This window comes from Vulpes lagopus, chromosome 5 (assembly GCF_018345385.1).
Source record: "Vulpes lagopus strain Blue_001 chromosome 5, ASM1834538v1, whole genome shotgun sequence".
Taxonomy (NCBI): Eukaryota; Metazoa; Chordata; class Mammalia; order Carnivora; family Canidae; genus Vulpes; species Vulpes lagopus.
In genome coordinates, this window is record NC_054828.1 from 58197896 (window position 1) to 58217640 (window position 19745).

Below are 19745 nucleotides of genomic sequence, written 5' to 3' on the forward strand. Positions count from 1 at the left end.
TTATTTGTGAACTCCATGAGGGCAATAACTATTGTACTCACCTTAGTATTCTGAGGCCCTAGTGAACATTTCTTGTGCCTAATAATCAATGTTTGTTGAATAGTAAATAAGTGAAAAATAGACTAGACACGACTTGAGGCTATTTTCCCCAAGGTAGTTGCAACCAATGAGATCTGTTAAAGTACACTTTCCTACAAATTCCTTCACATCACAATATAGGATTTTTTTTTGTCCCCTGTATCTTCTCCTAAATTTCGCCTTTTTCAAATTGTGGCTTTCAGAATGTGATCTCTGGAAGCCAAATTTGCCCTCTATAATTATTTCTCAGCTTTTCCTCTTTCCACTTTTCTCCTGTTTCTTACAGGATTTTTTATTTCTTAGCTTAAAATCTTACCCTAAGTATTTTTGAAGTAAAATAACATTTACTAAAATAAAATTAAGCAAATACATAAAACATATTGGGAACTTTTGTGTAAAGATAATGGATTGAATACATATCTTTGCCTCCTCCCCCAAGGAGGCCTCCTTTAAAACAAGAAAGGCACCTGGGTGGCTCAGCAGTGGAGCATCTGCCTTCAGCTCAGGTCGTGACCCCTGGGGTCCTGGGATCGAATCCCACATCGGGCTCCCTGCATGGAGCCTGCTTCTCCCTCTGCCCGTGTCTCTGCCTCTCTCTGTGTGTTTCTCAGGAATAAATAAATAAATAATATCTTTTAAAAAAATTACCTGTTATTTACCACCGAGGAATAAAACAGAGAAAAACATGGTCTCTGGTTTGTAGAACACCAGGAAGAGTTGAGGAGGGACTACCATACAGAAAATAGGTAGATTAATGAAACATATGCTTGTTGGGTCCCTGGTCCTCTCTGTCCCTCACTTAACTCTTAAAATGCTGGCAAACAGGCAACAGGGAGAGCTCCTCTGGGGAGTCTGACCAGCCTAAGAGAGGAGATCTAAGGACCCCCAACGAAACTGACTCAAGCCAGCTTGATCATCCTTCAGCAAAGTACACATGGTCAAATCCACATAGGCCCTTAGGACTCCAAATTAAACTTTTAGTTTTCTACTCCTAAATTTAAGTAGATAAGGATTCCCAAATAACTGAGAAATGCCTCTAATATGAAAGATACAATTCAAAAGAAACAAAATGGCAGATTATAGGGAGCATAGGGAAGTAAAGTAGAAGCAAACAAAACTGTTATTATACTCAGATAAAATAAAAAATAGCAAGCGACACAAAACAAAGAAAAAAGGAACATTTAGTGAAGAAAAAAGAGCTGTTGGAAATTTAAAATATGGTGGTAGAAATGAAAAAAAAAAAATCAATTAGGCCAGATAATAAAGTCAAAGCAATCTCCCAGAAAATAGAACAAAACACAAATAAATGGAAAAGAGGAAAGAAAGCATAAGAACATCTCTATTAGTTTGCTAGGGCTGCCATAACAAAATGCCACAGGCTTGGTGGCTTGAACAATAGAAATTTATGTTGTTGTGGTTGTGGATGCTAGAAATCCAAGATCAAGCGGTTGTCAGATCTGGCTTTTCCTGAGGCCTTTCTCCTTGGCTTGCTCACTGTGTCCTCACATGGCCTTTTATCTGTGCATAACATCACTGGCCAGGGAGAGAGGCAGAGACCCAGGCAGAGGGAGAAGCGGTCTCCATGCAGGGAGCCCCATGTGGGACTCAATCCCAGGACCCCGGGGTCATGCCCTGGGCTGAATGCAGGTATTCAATCACTGAACCACCCAGGTCCCCCTCCTTTTCTTATAAAGCACTATTAAGTAGGGGCCCCACCCTTATGACCTCATGTAATTACCTTAATTACCTTTTTAAAGGCCATTTATTCTATTTTTATTTTTTATTTTTTTAAAGATTTTATTTATTCATTCATGACAGAGAGAGAGAGGCTGAGACACAGGCAGAAGGAGAAGCAGGCTTCACGCAAAGAGCCGATGTGGGACTTGATCCTGGGGCTCCAGGATCACGCCCTGAGCCAAAGGCAGATGCTCAACTGCTGAGCCACCAGGTGTCCCATTAAAGGCCATTTAAAAACAAAAAACATTTTATTTATTTATTCATGAGAGACATACACACACACACACAGAGAGAGAGAGAGAGAGGCAGAGACACAGGCAGAGAAGAAGCAGGCTCCATGCAGGGAGCTTGATGTCGGATTCAATCTCAGGACCTAGCATCACATCCCAGTGGGCTAAAGGCAGGCGCTGAACTGCTGAACCACCCAGGCATCCCCCTCACCACCCCCCCCTTTTTAAAAATATTTTAAAGGCCTTATCATCACATACAGTCATATTGGAGGTTAACGCTTCAACATATGAACTTTAGAGAGACACAATTCATTTCATAACTACATCAGAGGGCCAGTCTAGGAATTCCAAAGAGAATGAAGAAAATGGAAGGAAATAATAAATGATTCAAGGAAGTTTTCTTGTACTTAAGAGTATGAGTTTCTAAGCCGAAAGATCCTACCGAGCACCCAGAACAAAACAGATCCACATCAAGGCACATCATTGCAGACTTCCACAGCACTGGAGATAAAGAGAAGATTATACATACTTCCAGGTTATAAATTCAGAATGGCTTCAGATTGCTCAGTATAGCAACATTGTAATCTCGGGAGCAATGGATTTCCCTAAATTCGGTTCCCAGGTAGTCTGGGTTCAACAGATGACCTTCAAAGTTCTGAAGAGAATTAATTCCAACTTAGTATTCCATATCCAGCCAACTATCAAACACGTGTGTAAATAGAACAAAGGCAATTTCAGACATGCTGTCTCAAGAAAAGTACCTCCCATGTACCCTTTCTCAGGAAGATTCTGGAGATGTGATTACCAGAATGAGAGAATAAACCAAGAGGAAATTATGAAATACAGGAAATAAAATAAATATCAAATATGGAGATAAGAGAATCCTAAAATGATACTGAAAGAGCAAGCCCAGGATGGTAGCCATGTTTTAGGCACAGACAGACACCAGTCCCAATTAGATTTGGTGGGAAATATTTGCAAATGAACTGTTTTAAAAAGATGGAATTGGGGCTCCTGGCTGGCTCAGTCAGAGGAGCATGTGATTCTTGATCTCACGATCATGAGTTTGAGCTCCACATTGGGTGTAGAGATTACTTAAAAATAAACTGACAAAATTCTAGCTGTGTCTGGAGCCTTGAGAGACTATTTAAATACTTAATATTTAATGTTTAAATATTAGACCTAGGGACACCTGGGTGACTCAGTGGTTGAGCATCTGCCTTTGGCTCAGGGCGTGATCCTGGGGTCCTGGGATCGAGTCCCTAATCAGGTTCCCTGCATGGATCCTGCTTCTCCTGTCTCTGCCTCTCTCTCTGCCTCTCTGTGTCTCTCATGAATAAGTAAATAAAATCTTAAAAATATATATATTAGACCTAGAGTTTGGGAGGTAAACTAATGAGATACATAGAAAACTAAGCAAATTTAAGAATCATGCAGTTATTAGCTCTAGGAAAAATACAATTTTCCATTAGAGAAGAAAATAAATATATTTATGGCCATGTAAATACTGAGTATTGGTCTAACAAAAAATATATACTTACATTGGAAGGATGGGCATCAGGGAAGGGTCCCACTTGTGCTAGAGATTGGGGAGGAAGAAATAGAGCCTAATCCTTAATTTCTATAGTGGAAAGTTGATATTCTGACTTGGAAAAATCAAGAAAAGCAATATAAGGCTAATAATTAAAAGCATGGAGGTAAATATAAAAATATAAAAATTAACTTTAATCCGCCTAAAAGTGGTTGCATGTAAAGGGGAAGAAATGACAAGATACATCTTTTTGTCTTTTTTAAAAAATATATTTTATTTATTTATTTGAGAGAGAGACTGAGCAGAGAGAAAATGCAGAGGCAGAGGAAGAAGAAGGCTTCCTGCTGAGCAGGGAGCTCAATGCGGGGCTCGATCCCAGGACCCGAGGATCATGACCTGAGCTGAAGGTAGGTGGATAACCAACTGAGCCACCAGGGCGCCCTGAGAAGGTACATCTCTCATAATTAATTTTGTGGGACCAACTCTGTAAACATTGAGAATTTACAACCTTGTTAAAATTAAAAATGATTTTAAAATATTATTGCATAATAGACATGCATTTAATTGAAAAACATTGTATCTATGAATGACATTAGTCACTCCTGATTATAATTTTTATTAATTCCCTTGCACAACTCCTAAGGAAATATTTTTTAAATGAGTCCACTAGGGCACCTGGGTGGCATAGTCGGTGGGTCCCTGACTGTTCGTTTCTGCTCGGGTCATAATGTCAGGGTTGTGAGATTGGGCCCCACGTCGAGCCCCAAGTCAGGGCCTGCATTAAGCAGGGAATCCGCTTGAGAATCTCTCTTCCTCTCCTTCTGCTCCTCTCATTCATGGTCTCTTTCTAAAATAAATAAATCTTAAAAAAAAAATAATAATAGGATGCCTGGGTGGCTCAGCAGTTGAGAGCATCTGCCTTTGGCTCAGGGTATGATCCCGGGGTCCCAGGATCGAGTCCCACATCGGGTTCCCCGCAGGGAGCCTGCTTCTCCCTCTGCCTGTGTCTCTGCCTCTCTCTCTCTCTCTCTCTGTGTCTCTCATGAATAAATAAAGCCTTTAAAAAAATAAATGAGTCCACTAAAAGAAGTGCAACAAATGTGCTCAGGGCTTAGTTATAATTAGTGCCACATAAAGAGCTAAATTATCATCTGGAATATCACTCTGCATTTCAAATAATATCCTAGGGTAAAACTAAGCAACATACAAGTTAAGTTTCTCTTAAAAATGATCAAACATTGATATTGATTTTTATTCCATTCCTGAACAAGAGTAGAATTTTTTTTTTTTTTTAAGATTTTATTTACCTATTCATGAGAGACACAGAGAGAGAGGCAGAGACACAGGCAGAGGGAGAAGCAGGCTCCCTGCAGGGAGCCCAATGTGGGACTCAATCCAAGGACTCCAGGATCACACCCTGGGCTGAAGGCAGGCACTAAACCACTGAGCCACCCAGGGGTCCCCAAGAATAGAAATTTAGAGAATTTGATTGTATGAAAATAATAGGTATAGATAAGAAATAATAGTTATCAAAAACATTAAGCAGACTCTCCAACAAGCATTGCTTCCCTTTTTCAGCCAACTTTTGCTAATCCCTGGTTGTTCAGTCAGCCTGTGTTGAGCCGTCCTGGTGCTTCCTGGACACATCCCATCTCTGCATCCAAGCCATCACTCTTCAAGTCTCTCTCCCCCCTACCTTGACCCATTCTTTATACACCTTTGGGCAACCTGATATGAATAAACTCATCTTTTTCTCTGGGTTTAATCATATCAAAATGGTTCAAGAATCTCGCAGCCCAGGGCTTCACCTGGCAGGGGGTGGGGGGGAGGGGGTGTCTCTGGTCTTGAGACCTGGCTCTTGGAATTCCCGGAGCTGAAGTCCTGGAATCCTGTAGGACTGAAGAGTTAAGAAAAATCCTAGAATGGCCAACATGAAGGAATATACTAAATAACAGAAAGATATTCATGCGATCAACTGTTTATTGAGCACGTATCATGTTCCAGGCATCGTTCCAGGTATTTGGCATGTGGGCATAATCAAGAGTAAAAGACTGGGATCCCTGGGTGGCGCAGCGGTTTGGCTCCTGCCTTTGGCCCAGGGCGCGATCCTGGAGACCCGGGATCGAATCCACATCGGGCTCCTGGTGCATGGAGCCTGCTTCTCCCTCCGCCTGTGTCTCTGCCTCTCTCTCTCTCTCTCTCTGTGACTATCATAAAAAAAAAAAAAAAAGAGTAAAAGACTCTGCCCTCCTGCCTATTGGGACAGTGAACTGGGATGGTGTGTCAGAGATGGAACACAGTAAGAGGGTGTGCGCACGAGGAGGAAAGGGCAGCCAGTGAAGGATCTCAGAACCTGAACGGAGAGGCTCTAGTCCACGGTGTGGCCGTGTTAGGAGGTTGGTTACATGCAGACAAATTGATCAGATGCATACATGTACTAAGGATACATGCTAAAGCTTTTAAGGACAATGGAAGCTAGGTTTCTCATGTGAGAGAAGGGAGTTAACATGGAAAAAGGGTAAACCAGAATGAACCCTGTGGTGTGGGATTGGAATTGGAGACACTGACATGAATTCAATATAAATATTGTGTAAATACATATATGCTCTAGTTCTGTCCACTGGTGGGGCCTGGAAACAGCGACACTCTAGCGCCTAGATCTTGTTCTTTAAACACCATCATCCAGAGGCACCTGGGTGGCTCAGTCTGTTAAGCATCAGACTCTTGATTTCTGCTCAGGTCATGATCTCCGAGTCACGAGATCAAGCCCTGCATCTGGCTCAGTGCTCAGCAGGGAATCAGCTGGAGATTTCTCTCCCTCTCCCTCTGCCCCTCCATGTACACTGGCTCTCTCTAGAATAAGTCTTTAAAGATAAATAAACAAACAAATAAAAACCATTGTCCACTATGAGGAATCGGTGCTCTTTGGAGAAATGGCTGATTCCAGGGCTGGAGCAGGGAAAGAACAAGGTGAGTCTTAGAGCATCCTGTGCCAGAAAATAAGAAAGTGCTCAAGCATGATGGGGACACATTGAAATGATGCAGAAGCTAGCTTGCAGAGAGGCTCTACTGGCCAACTCATGGACAAAGTGAACATCAAAATAAATGATAGTAATGGATTATAATTCACTATAATTGGAACAAAATAGGAAGCCATGGGTCCATACTGATACAATAAATAAATGCATGAATTGCAAGTTTGCTAAGGAACAGTCTCAAAGTACCTTACCTTTTCCCAAATACTGCACAGTGAAGGTCACTTGCAGACATCACCTTGATCAAATGACCAAAGTAAACAGCATCAGTAGTAGAACATGTCAAAACGGCACGACACCTGAGAGGACACAATGGGAACAGTACAGTATCACTGCTTGGTATTTCTGCCAAAGATGCACAACCTAATCTAATCAAGGAAACATCAAGGGGTGCCTTGGTGGCTCAGTCAGTTAAATGTCTGCCTTCGGTTCAAGTCATGGTCCTGGGGTCCTGGGATGGAGCCCCTCATTGGGCTCCCTGCTCAGCGAGCTGCCTGCTTCTCCCTATCCCTCTGCCTGCCGCTCCCCTTGCTTGTGCTCTCTCTCTGTCAAATAAATAAATAAATAAATAAATAAATAAATAAATAAATCTTTAAAGAAGAGAGAGAACATCAAAACAATTTTAAGATGTTTTGCCATATAACTGGTCTGTGGCCTTTAAAATTGTTAAAGTTGTTAAAGTCAAGGAAAAAACACTGAAGACATGATCCAGATAGAAGAAAACTAAAAAAAAAAAAAAAAAAGGCAACCAAATACAACACATAATTCTGAATTAGATCTTTTTGTTGTGAAGAATTTATGGGGACAATTGATGACATTGAATGGGATCTAATGATGAGGTGGAAATAATGTATCCATGTTAACTTCTGGATTTGGGTGATGTTTTGAGGTTATGTAGGAATCACACACTGAAGGATTCAGGGCTGCTCTGGCACCAGTTTACTCTCAAACTGTTAAGAAAAATTAAGGTCTTTGTACTGTGATTGTAAATCCTGGAGAAAATTGAGTTATCTCAATGTCTTTAAAAGGTGGGGAAAATCTATTATTTTATGAGTTATATTTCAGCAAGAAGAGATGAAGAAATACATAGGTAAAATATGTAGTCTGTCAAATGGATACAGGCTTGTGTACTGGGGCATGCCCTCAGTTAGAAACTCGATAGCAGGGCAGCCTGAGTGGCTCAGCGGCTGCCTTCAGCCCACGGTGTGATCCTGGAGACCCAGGATCAAGTCCCGCATCAGGCTCCCTGCATGGAGCCTACTTCTCCCTCTGCCTGTGTCTCTGCCTCTCTTTGCGTGTGTCTTATGAATAAATAAACAAAATCTTAAAAAAAAAAAAAAAAAGAAAGAAACTCAATAGCAGAGGGAAGGCCAGCCAAGGACTGAGAAGGAGCAATCTGTGAGGTGGGATGTGAATGAGGAGAAGCTGAGGGAGAAAAAGTTTTCTAGAAGTATGACATGGTTCACTTTGTCAAGTGCTGCTCAAAGTTCAAGTAAGATGAACAGAGAGCAGGGGGTCACTAGAATTGGCCCAAGGAGTCACAGGAGGAGACCTGAAGGAGAGTTTTCAGCTGATTGAGGACAGCAGCCAGGTTAAGAGGATTTGAAAAGAGAATGGGTTGTTTGTTTCTTTGCTGTTGACTTTAATAAGTTCTTCCAATCCAATCATGAAATGAGCAGAAGACATGAACAGGAATTTCACCAAAGGAGACCTACACCATGGCCAACAAGCACATGAGAAAATGCTCTGCATCACTTGTCATCAGGGAAATACAGGTCAAAACCACAATGAGATACCACCTCCCCCCAGTGAGAATGGTGAAAATTATCAAGAGAGGAAACCACAAATGTTGAAGATGTGGAGAAAGGGGAATGCTCTTGCACTGTTGGTGGGAATGTGACCTGGTGCAGCCACTCTGGAAAACTGTGTGGAGGTTCCTCAAAGAGTTAAAAATAGACCTGCCCTACGACCCAGCAATTGCCCTGTTGGGGATTTACCCCAAAGATACAGATGCAGTGAAACGCCAGGACACCTGCACCCTGATGTTTATAGCAGCAATATCCACAATAGCCAAACTGTGGAAGGAGCCTCAGTGTCCATTGACAGATGGATAAAGAAGATGTGGTCTATGTATACAATGGAATATTACTCAGCCATTAGGAACGACAAATACCCACCATTTGCTTCAACGTGGATGGAACTGGAGGGTGTTATGCTGAGTGAAGTAAGTCAATCGGAGAAGGACAATCGTTATATGGTTTCACTCATACAGGGAATATAAAAAATAGTGAATGGGATTATAGGGGAAAGGAGAGAAAATGAGTGGGAAGCATCAGAGAGGGTGGCAAAGCATGAGAGACTCCTAACTCTGGGAAATGAGCAAGGGGTAGTGGAGGGGGAGGTCGGGTGGGAGGATGGGGTGACTGGGTGACCGGCACTGAGTGGGGGCACTTGACGGGATGAGCATTGGGTGTTATACTATATGTTGGCAAATCAAACTCCAATAAAAAAAATATACAAAAAGTCACCACACACACACACACACAAAAAAAAAAGAGAGAGAGAGAGAGAGAGAGAGAGAGAGAGAATGGGAGGGAGGGGCCCCTGGATGACTCAGTGGTTGAGCGTCTGCCTTTGGCTCAGGGCGTGATCCCAGGATCCTGGGCTCCCTGCAGGCAGCCTGCTTCTCCCTCTGCCTATGTCTCTGCCTCTCTCTCTCTCTCCGTGTCTCTCATGAATAAATAAATAAATAAAATCTTAAAAAAAAAAAAAAAGAAGAAGAGAATGGGAGGTGAAGACATGGGGTCAGTGTATAGGGATCTCTCCTCCCAGAAGTCAGGAATGATATAGGTTAGAGGCTTGTGTGGTGTACGGAGGTTCTTTGTCAGATGCAGTTACCAGGACAATTTGTACAATGGCAGGAGATATCCAGTAAAGAGAGAGAGAGAGAGAGAGACTCAGGATGCAGGAAACACCCAGCTAATTTGGAGTAGCTAGAGGGATGCAATCCGGGATTGCCTGTGCAGACCCTGCCGTTAGCAGGAGCGGAGGAAGAGACGATGGGCCCAGGGGAGGGTGTGACCGCTGTTGTAGTGGCAAGGAGGGGAGAATTTTGTAGGAGGTTGCTTCCATTTTCTCAGCGTAATGTGAAGCCAGGTCATCTACTGAGAACAGAGAGGGTGGAAGGTGAGTGGTTGGACTGTGTGCCGGGGCTTTGAAGAGAGAGAAAGAGAATAAAAATAGTCATTTTGGAGAGTGGGGACACGAACCAGAAGGTGTGCAGAGAAGCGACTATGATGGCCATGAAGACAGGGCCCATTTAAGATTTGTGGTCATGAAAGTGAGATCTGTCAGAGTGCTTATGGATTTTTCTCCAGCAATATCCAGCTGTTTGGGTAATACAGGTAAAGATACAGGATATATTAAGAGTACCGAATATTTTTTTCGAATACACATATTTTTTTCTTCATAGACACTAGGTGGTTTAAAGAAAGACAAGTTATGAGTTGCAAACCCTTTAATGATAATGTTTGTATTATTTCTCCAACATGCATAATTTCACACCGGTGGTTAATCAGCAATTATTTCAATACTTGTAAAGTCATTTGCCTCAGGATTTAGTCATAATGCATGCATCAAGGTTAATAAAATCAAAGAACAGCAACAACTCATTTAATCCTTCCTTATATTCCTTCATGATCAGAAAGACGCGTAGAAGAGTTCTTTAAAGGGCTAAAATAAATCTATATATAAATTGTCTATTTTTAAACAGTATGAAAGTAACATTTGTGAGAAATCATATAAACCACGGTCACACCTTAGAAAAGCAAAATTCTTAATTCAGGCTGTCTTCAGCTTTAGCCATTTGGCATTCTGCTCCTTTTAAAGCTTTATATTGCCCAACAGATAGTGTTTTTATTGTTTTGTGTTTTGTGGGATTTTTTTGTTTTGTGTGTGTTTTTTTGTTGTTTTTTTTACTGTTTTTGGAGATGACAACATATAGACGCCTATTCTGCTAGGATTTTACTTAAGATCAGTTTGTTTTAAGACAATCTTTTGTTACATTTTTATAAACTATAGGGGAGTTCTAAAGATTACATCAAGGTTATTTCTTTAAAAACTGAATAAACTGATGATGTATTTGATAGGCAGGACTTTAGATAAGTATTCACCAGCATTTTTTTCTATTAGCAACCTGAAAAATGTTACAGGCTGACTATCAAATAATAAACACATTCGTAAACATGAAGCTTTTTAGAAGAAAGATCATATTTCACTCCTGCTTCTGTTAAAGTGTTATTGTTTGAAAGAATGGTAGTGCGACCTTTCACTCAACTACTACTCCCTTAATATGAGAAAGAGATAGAAGAACTGAAGAAGGAAAACTCCACAGTTACACTCCACAATTCCGAACATACTGAGAGACATCTTGGTTTTCACAGTGTGCTCTCCATGCCACCCTGCAGAGAAAAAATGAAATAAACGGTGATAAGGTTAGAACATAGCTTCATGGTAATATACACACTTCAAATCCACTGGGGTAACAGAATGTTTTACCAGTAAATGGATGACAGGCTACAGATAGATTCAGGTATTGCCATTTATTTTTATTTTATTTTATTTTATTTTATTTTATTTTATTTTATTTATTTTTGGGGGTATTGCTATTTATTAAATGGAGATGGGCACACCAAGTATTTCACTTCCCCCCCAAAGCCCTCACTGGAGGACAGGATGCTAAACATAAACATTGATGCATTCTACAACAGCAACTGCCAAGTGCTTTCCACATTTACTGAACTCCAAAAGTAATTTCAAGATAAGACAAGGAATTGGTAGAATGTTGAGAATCTTAAAAGCTCTAGAAATCATCTAAAATAAACTGAAGGGTAAAAGACTAAGATTCTAAATCAGATGAAACAGGTTATTTCTAGGTGACTCATTGTTTAGGGTAAGTGTGAAGCTGCAACATTCAGTTCTCAGTAGCATACTTGGGTCTTTGAAAATCTCTCCCTTCTCTGTTATCACTAGGGCAAAATGGCTGTCCCCCTTTATTTTTTAACTTTTTTTTTTTTTTCTGAGAAGAGGGCATGGGGGGAGGGGAGGGACAGAGAGAGGAGAGAGAGAATCTTAACCAAGCTCCATGCCCAGCACAGAGCCCAACTTGGGGCTCCATCCCAGGACCCCAAAATCATGACCTGAGTAAAATCAAGAGTCTGACGCTCAACTGACTGAGACACCTAGTCCCCCCCACCTTCTTTAATGCTTAAACATACCATGCTCGAATGCCATTTGGATCTCTGACAACCCTCTTTGCACATGCTACGGCTTGAGTGATGTCATCTTGCAGCAAAGCTGAAAAAGAGGTGGCTCGGAATGAAAATGACTTCCATAGAAATTTCATTTTATTATTTTTTTTAGAATTTTATGTATTTACGAGAGATTGAGCGCATGAGAAGGAGAGCACAAAAGAGAGAGAGAGAGCATTCGTGTGCATGAGCGGGAGTGGGTGTGTGTGTGTGTGTGTGTGTGTGTGTGTGAACAGAGTGAAAGGAAGAAGCAAATTCTCCTGGCTGAGCAGGAAGCCTGACATGGGGCTGGAATCCAGGACCCTGAGATCATGACCTGAGCTGAAGGCAGATGCTTAACTGGATAAGCCACTCAGGTGCCCCAGAAATTTCATTTTTAGTTTAGATTTAGCCAGCTTTATTTTCTTAGAAGGATGAAAGAACATTACAATTATATTCCAAGAACCCATTTATCTGTGAATATTGGGGGTGGGGATTTTTCTTCATTCCATCCCATTTGGCATGAAATAAAGCATTCTGTTTCTCATTCACCAAAGTCATTGGAAGCTCTGGAATTGTTAATTAATGTGGCAGAGGGTTCTCTTTTTACTAGGTACTGTGAAAATAACCAACCAACCAAAAAAAAAAAAAAAAAAAAACCAAACACAAACTAGCAATTTTTAAATCAGCAGTTCTACTACTGCAAAACTATCCTAAAGAAATAGTAAAAAATGCACCCAAAGATCTTGTGCAAAGATGCACAAGATATTTCACAGCATTTTAACAAAGGGAGATCTGGTGCAAAGATGCACAAGATATTTCACAGCATTTTAACAAAGGGGGAAAAGCAGAACAATCTAAGTGCTTACCAATAAAAGTTGAACCAATAAGTTACAAAACATTAATATGTGGAATTCTTTCCATCCTTTAAAAATAATACAGATTTGTATTTGTTGACACAGGAATAATTTTGTGTGATAAAGAGCAAGCTGTAAAGTGGTATATATAGTACAACTTCATTTTTCTTAATGCGCACATTGCTTGCATGTTTGTATGTAGATACATTTGTGCATAATATAGCTTTCCCTTCATATACATGACTGATACATGTTGGGGAAGAATTTATACCAAGTTACCAGTGGTCATAAATCTCTGAGTAGTAAGGATTTTTATTCCATGATCACATATTATTATATAATACAAGATTTTTAAAAAATAAATTAAAAATAAATTATCTGGATACAAAATATATTCTAAGGCTAATCTTGTCTATTAGGAATTTTAACATTAAAAAATTAGCAATATCAAAAAAAAAAACCCAAAAAGTTTAGCAATACCAATTTTACGATACTTCTCCAGCATTTTATGCACAAAAGATTCCACACGTCATTTCTATTTTTCATACGAGTTCAATAGAATATTTGTTTCACTCCAATTAAACCAACCCATAAATTAACTTGTTAGGTGTAATAATAATTATATAGGAACTGTATTTTCTGAAGATGCAAACTAAAGAGTTGAGAAATGAAAAGTCATCATGTTTCTAATTCATTTTAAAATCATTCACAAAACGCCCCCCATACATATAAAAAAAGTAAATTTGACCAAGTGTTAGCAACTGTTCAAGTATGTGATGAGCATATGGCATTGTTTTTGACAAAACATCCAAAAGTCCATTTACGGTAAAGTAATAGATCATTTCAGAAATTCGTGTACATTAGAAAACATGAACTTTTTATGCCATCAACTCTTTCATTTCTAAGGGAATGATGAGGATAATAAAGACTTTCTAGACACTGAAACAGAGTTTTCCTAAGTCCCTGATGAATCTTTCAAGACTTTTTCATTTGTATCGGATCTCTGTTCTCGTAAGTATGACTAGAAGAGCACTGTGCCTCCACTCAAGCATCGCGTGTCTTACCGCTGCAGGATATGTGACAGGCGTTCACTGCTCTGGGCGTTTTGCCATCATTACACCAGTAGCGGCTATTGATCTGAAATATCCCATAATCAGTGCTTTTGCTTCCGGGATTGTAGTTCGTAGCCCTTGTATTATAATTACTTTCCCATTTGGCCAAACACACCCCTGAAAAAAAACTTTTTTTTAGTAAGAAACATCAGCACCACATGATGTATTTCACATAACCATAATCAGTTCTATTTGCTATTCAATTTTATTAATCATTTACCTTATAAATATAAAGGTGTATTTTCCTTGCAAAACCATGTATATGTGTACATATATATATGTTAAGATTTTATTTTTTTTTAAGTAATCTCTACACCCAACATGCACTTGAACATACAACCCTGAGATCAAGAGTTGCATAATTCCACTGCCTGAGCCAGCCAGGCGCCCCCAAGTATACTTTAACACTTTTTTTTTTTTAACACTTTTGTTAGTAAATCATTTTATAATACTAATGAACAAGATAACATACGTTTAAAATATTAAAATTGCTGTTTCTTCCATTGCAACTACCCTTCCCCTTAGGCAAGATTTATTCTACAACGGAAAAATCAACAGAACTGTTGAGTGGATTTTATTTATTTTTTTTATTATTTATTTATGATAGTCATATATATAGAGAGAGGCAGAGACAGGCAGAGATAAAGGCAGAGGGAGAAGCAGGCTCCATGCATCCGGAGCCCGACATGGGATTCGATCCGGGGTCTCCAGGATCGCGCCCTGGGCCAAAGGCAGGTGCCAAACCGCTGCGCCACCCGGGGATCCCTTGAGTGGATTTTATAAGTAACTTTTACTCAGACATTATCTTGAATTGTGGAAGACCGTGAAAAATAGTTAATCAACTATGGTGAGCAGGAGTAATAAAACAGTATTACAAGCTGCATTTCAGGGATCCTTATATAAACAATAATTGAGGGGAAATAAGTTCCTACTGCCCCTGCACTGAGAGTTCAACATAGGGTTTTAAAACTTTGCTGTTAAAAATCCCATGTCATGGCAGGGAAATTTAAAAAGAGAAAAATATTCATTGCTCTATGCTGATTACTCTCAGAACCAAGTTCCAAACAGGAAGTGCCTGGAGTCAAGTACCAAGGACTTGACACTCCAGGTTCTCAGATAGATGGTTCAGTCAGCCTAGGTGTGCCATCGAGTCTGAGGCAACTGGCAAATTCAGCAGCACCAGAAGAGTGCAATGGGTGCTGGTTTACTTAGGATGGCATAGAATTTTGCTTTCCATGAAAATATCAATCAATCAATCCAGAATCAATATCTGATTCTAAGGAAACAAGTTGATATTTTTAACCATTATAAGTATACAGACCCTCAAAGAAATATAAGAAATCCATTCATTCAAAGCCTCTTTAATATTGTTCATCCTCTATCTGTACCTGTCGAACCATCTGGAAGTAAGAAGAAGACTTAACTTACAGTTTGCCAGGCTGACGCCCTTATAGCCAGCCAGCCCAAGATTTTTCAGAGTTCTGGCCAGCTCACACCTTTCAAAGATCTTGCCCTGGACGGTGATGGAAAGGAGGAGGAGCCCAAGGAAAAGGAGAGTCTTCATGTTGACTGGGAAGCCAGACCGCTAGGCTGACCCGGGAGAGCTGTCCTCAGTATTTAACATCTTTCAACTTCCCTCTTCTCCTACTGGTTTGGGGGCTCCACCCTTTGAGAGATGTGAAAAACAGGAACTGTTTATGGGTTCACTGACTTTAAAAGCTCTTTTTAAAAATATATATTTGAAAAGAGATATTCTGCTTTCCTAAGAATTAACCTACAGGAAAATGATGCAATGGCATTGTTTAAAGACCTGGCTCAGGAAGAATTGGGAAGTAGGATTGTTTCCAAACCAGGAACTGCCTCCTATTTTATATTGAATTTGAGCAACTATAAAGAAAAAAAATAAAAAACCCTGAATGAACATTTTACACAATGAAAAAGAGCTCTAATTTTTTATTTCGCATTCACTATGTGGTCTTCATCTTTTTTCACTTAAAATTATTTTCTTTCTTTTTCTTTTTAAGGTTTTATTTATTTATTCATGAGAGACACAGAGAGAGAGAGAGAGAGAGGGGCAGAGATGCGGGCAGACAGAGAAGCAGGGTCCATGCAGGGAGCCCAACGCAGGACTAGATCCTGGAACCCCGAGATCACAACCTGAGCCAAAGGCAGATGCTCAACCATTGAGTCCCTAAAACTATTTTCTATACACTTTCCCCCAAAGCATATGACATGTTACCCGTCATTTTAATGGGCCTATAGCATGATTCCATATTGCTCAGCCATATTCCCACTCTAAATTGTTTGTTGCTATTACACATCTTCTTGCTTTATAAATCAATATTTTACCATTATAAATAAGCCTCATGTGAACAATGTTTGTAACTTTTTGAGAATGCCTTATTTCACATTTTGATCTTAGAACATAAGGGGTCATTATAAAGGAGAGAATTTTATAATCAAACCTAAAGAAGAGGAACAGAATATACGTCACCTGAAAATCTTCTTGGCATAAGGATTATTTTGAACTGAAAGTAACTAAGAAGCAGGTCTAAGAAAGCTCTCTGCCCTTCCCCTATATGCCTGAAAACAGAACTTAAATTTGTACAGGAATTAATCACTGACTACCCTACATGCTTATCAGCCTTAAGACAGCACCAGAGGACCCCATGTAACAAATTTCACTGATTAGCTATTATCTTCTGGTAACTACTAAGTATTTATCTTCCCACAGTTTGCTGCCCTTGGAAGCCTAAAGCTCTTTCCTGCAGTCTTGTCACTCTTCTAAAAATGTATTGTTCTTTGGTTAAGATGCTATGTAAGCCCAAATTCTTGCCACGTCTTTGAATTACTCATCCTTGCGTTTCTCTCAAATACATATGAGATATCCATGTTAACTAAACTTACTTGTCATCTGTCTCTAGTTACAGAGCCCCCTCTGAAACCCTAAAATAGTAGAAGGAAAATAATTTTTTCTCCTCCTGTACAGTTTCTGGTGATGAGGGTGGGAGAGGAGAAGGCTAGAACACTTTCCCTGGAGACTGCATTTGACATATGGGGTAACCAATAACAGACCCGCAGAAGGTAAGAGTTCTGACCCCATCTGTGTCCCAGTCAAGAGAGGAGTATAAAACTTTCCACTTGTCCCTCCGTTTCCAAATCCATAATGTCAGAAGAATAACATTTGTGAAAAATAGATCTTGAATCATGACTCTTGTGACTTTAGTTCGGGCTACCCACACACAAGTTATTGATTCTTCGCCTCCCAGAAGTAGTCATGTTTTCCTTTGTCTGACTTCTGTATTGTTTATCATTAAAGATGAAAATCATAAGATGAAACTCTTCTTTGGTCTTGTTTCAGGAATTGAGAACTTGACTTTGTAAGTAGTGAGAATATTCTCTGGTCTTTGCCACTTGAGGCGGGGGTTGGGGGGACAGGGATGCAGGTTGTCAGGCTTGCAGCAGGCAGTGGGCCAGCGGGCTAGGGGCGCTGTCTCTATTTTCCTTTCCTTGTTTGTGCTGGAAAAATTCCCATTCCGGTATCACCCTTCTGGTAACACAGCTTAGTGGATCTGTGAATTAAAGTGTCTCACTTTGTGGGAGATTAGAACCTCCTTTACCACCTGTGACAATGAAGGTCTTTGCTTTCTTACGCTATCTTTGGAGGGCTGCATCTTGGGAGGGCTGTATCGTTTGCACTCTCTCCGTGTCCATGGTTAAACCACAAAAAGGCTTATTGGTTTGGAGTCACGAGTGAAGTAGGTATACCTTGGAAGATTTGAACTTTTACATCTAAAAGGATTTTCAAGATATGCTCACCCTAAATAAATATCCTATCAGTACCTACAGGAAGATCAGATAAGGAAGGAAGGAAGGAAGGAAGGAAGGAAGGAAGGAAGGAAGAAAGAAAGAAAGAAAGAAAGAAAGAAAGAAAGAAAGAAAGAAAGGAAGGGATTCCTGGGTGGCTCAGCGGTTTAGCCCATGCCTTCCGCCCAGAGCATGATCCTGGAGTCCTGGGATGGAGTCCCACGATGGGCTCCCTGCATGGAGCCTGCTTCTCCCTCTGCCTGTGTCTCTGCCTCTTTCTCTCAGTCTGTGCCTCTCATGAATAAATAAATAAAATCTAAAAAAAAAGAAAGAAAGAAAGAGCAAGGAAAGGAAAAGAAAGGATCAGATACAGATGAAAGCCTTCGTTAGAATGAGGAGGAAAAACCCACACACTTCTTTAACTTGATTAGGAGGCAGAGGTCAGACTCAGAAAACTGCAAATGGCCCTCAAGCAGGTGTGAAACATAAAAATACTGATATCCAGGAAATCGCTTTGACAAAAGCACAGATAATGCACAAGAAGCCTTGATTTATTCTCCCTCACTCTGTAAGCAGATCCATGAGGTCTAGGCTTTCCCGTATTTCTGGCCTTCACTGCAGGAAAAAAAAAAATTCATCAGACTGTCCTATCCTTAATAAAAAAAGAAAAACTTCATAGTAATTATCCTTGGTTTTTGATAACAAATATACCCCCGAGTTTCTTCTTAGATAAACCCTATATTCTTTCTCAGTCCCTTGGAAATATTAATCTTACTATGTCTTTAAAATATAAGTATCCAAGGGGAAAATTGGCTGAAGCAACTCCCGAGCCTGGGAAAAAAATAGATTTCTAAAAAACAAACTGCTACTTGATATTTCTATAGACTCCTTGCCCAAAATTTAGTCCATTGCCTCCATAAGATTATATACTAAAGATAAAAATCTTAAAAATTTTATCCACAAATATTGCTAAAAGGTTTAGCTATCTAAGTGGGTAAACTTGCTCCATTCATCAGAAATACCATTTAGAGCTATTTTTTTAATAAGACAGTGAGTTTTGTATTATTGTAATTGATATGTGGCTAAAATTTAAACAAAAGCAACAGATCACTGTTTGCATCTGCCTGGATGTTTATGTGTGGCAATGTATTTATGTTAATGTGCGATATTTTTCTCCCTCTGGATGGTAGTCCTCAAAACTAACTTGTGGAAGAGCTCTATTAATTGGCTTAAAGAAAAATATAAGCACTTATCTAAATTAATACTAGTCAAATTAGTGTAAGTCATCTCTACTAGATATTTGAGACTATAAAATTCTAAATTCAACCTAAGAACAAAACATACAATAAAAATGATTTGCTTAATATATGTCAACATGGTAGAAAAAGCCATATATGTGTAACTTTTTAGGTTCTTTGAGAAACTGAAGATATTTGGGTCTGTTAATAACATGTTCTTTTGGGGCACCTGGGTTGGGGACTCAGGGGTTGAGCATCTGCCTTTGGCTTAGGTTGTGACCTTGGGGTCCTGGGTTCCCTGCAGGGAGCTTGCTTCTCCCTCTGCCTGTGTCTCTGCCTCTCTCTGTGTGTCTCTCATGAATAAATAAAATCTAAAAAAATAATAATAATGTGTTCTTTTTGCAACATCAAAAAAATGAGCTATGAAAATGCACGTGCAGCGGTGTTTAGGTTGGAGCCCGAGGAGGAGGCATTTCAGGCCATTCATATCCCTGGTCTTTGGGGCCTGGGAAGTCTGGTTTGTACATTAACAGACTGAAAGAGTGACGGCGCCACTAGGATGAAGCTCGTAAGACTTTTGATGAAATTGAGTCACGAAACTGTAACCACTGAATTAAAGAATGGAACACAGGTTCATGGAACGATAGCAGGTGTAGATGTCAGCATGAATACAGTCTTAAAGCTGTGAAAAAGACTTTGAAGAACAGAGACTTGATACAGCTGGAAACACTGAGTATTTCAGAAAATAACATTCAATATTTCATTTTACCAGACAGCTTACCTCTGAATACACGACTTGGGGATGTTGAACCAAAGGTGAAATCTAAGAAAA

At 39.9% G+C, this 19745-nt stretch overlaps 1 protein-coding gene across 1 annotated transcript; it reads right to left on the minus strand.

The window, feature by feature from the left end:
* Positions 1-10537: 10537 nt before the first annotated feature.
* On the minus strand, positions 10538-15511 carry LYZ (lysozyme). Its single transcript, XM_041754114.1, has 4 exons — positions 15297-15511; positions 13821-13985; positions 11888-11966; positions 10538-11071 (listed from the first exon to the last, which is right to left on the minus strand). Exons 1-4 carry the CDS (start codon positions 15430-15432, stop codon positions 11005-11007), a joined length of 447 nt encoding a protein of 148 aa, XP_041610048.1. The 5' UTR covers positions 15433-15511; the 3' UTR covers positions 10538-11004.
* Positions 15512-19745: the final 4234 nt, after the last annotated feature.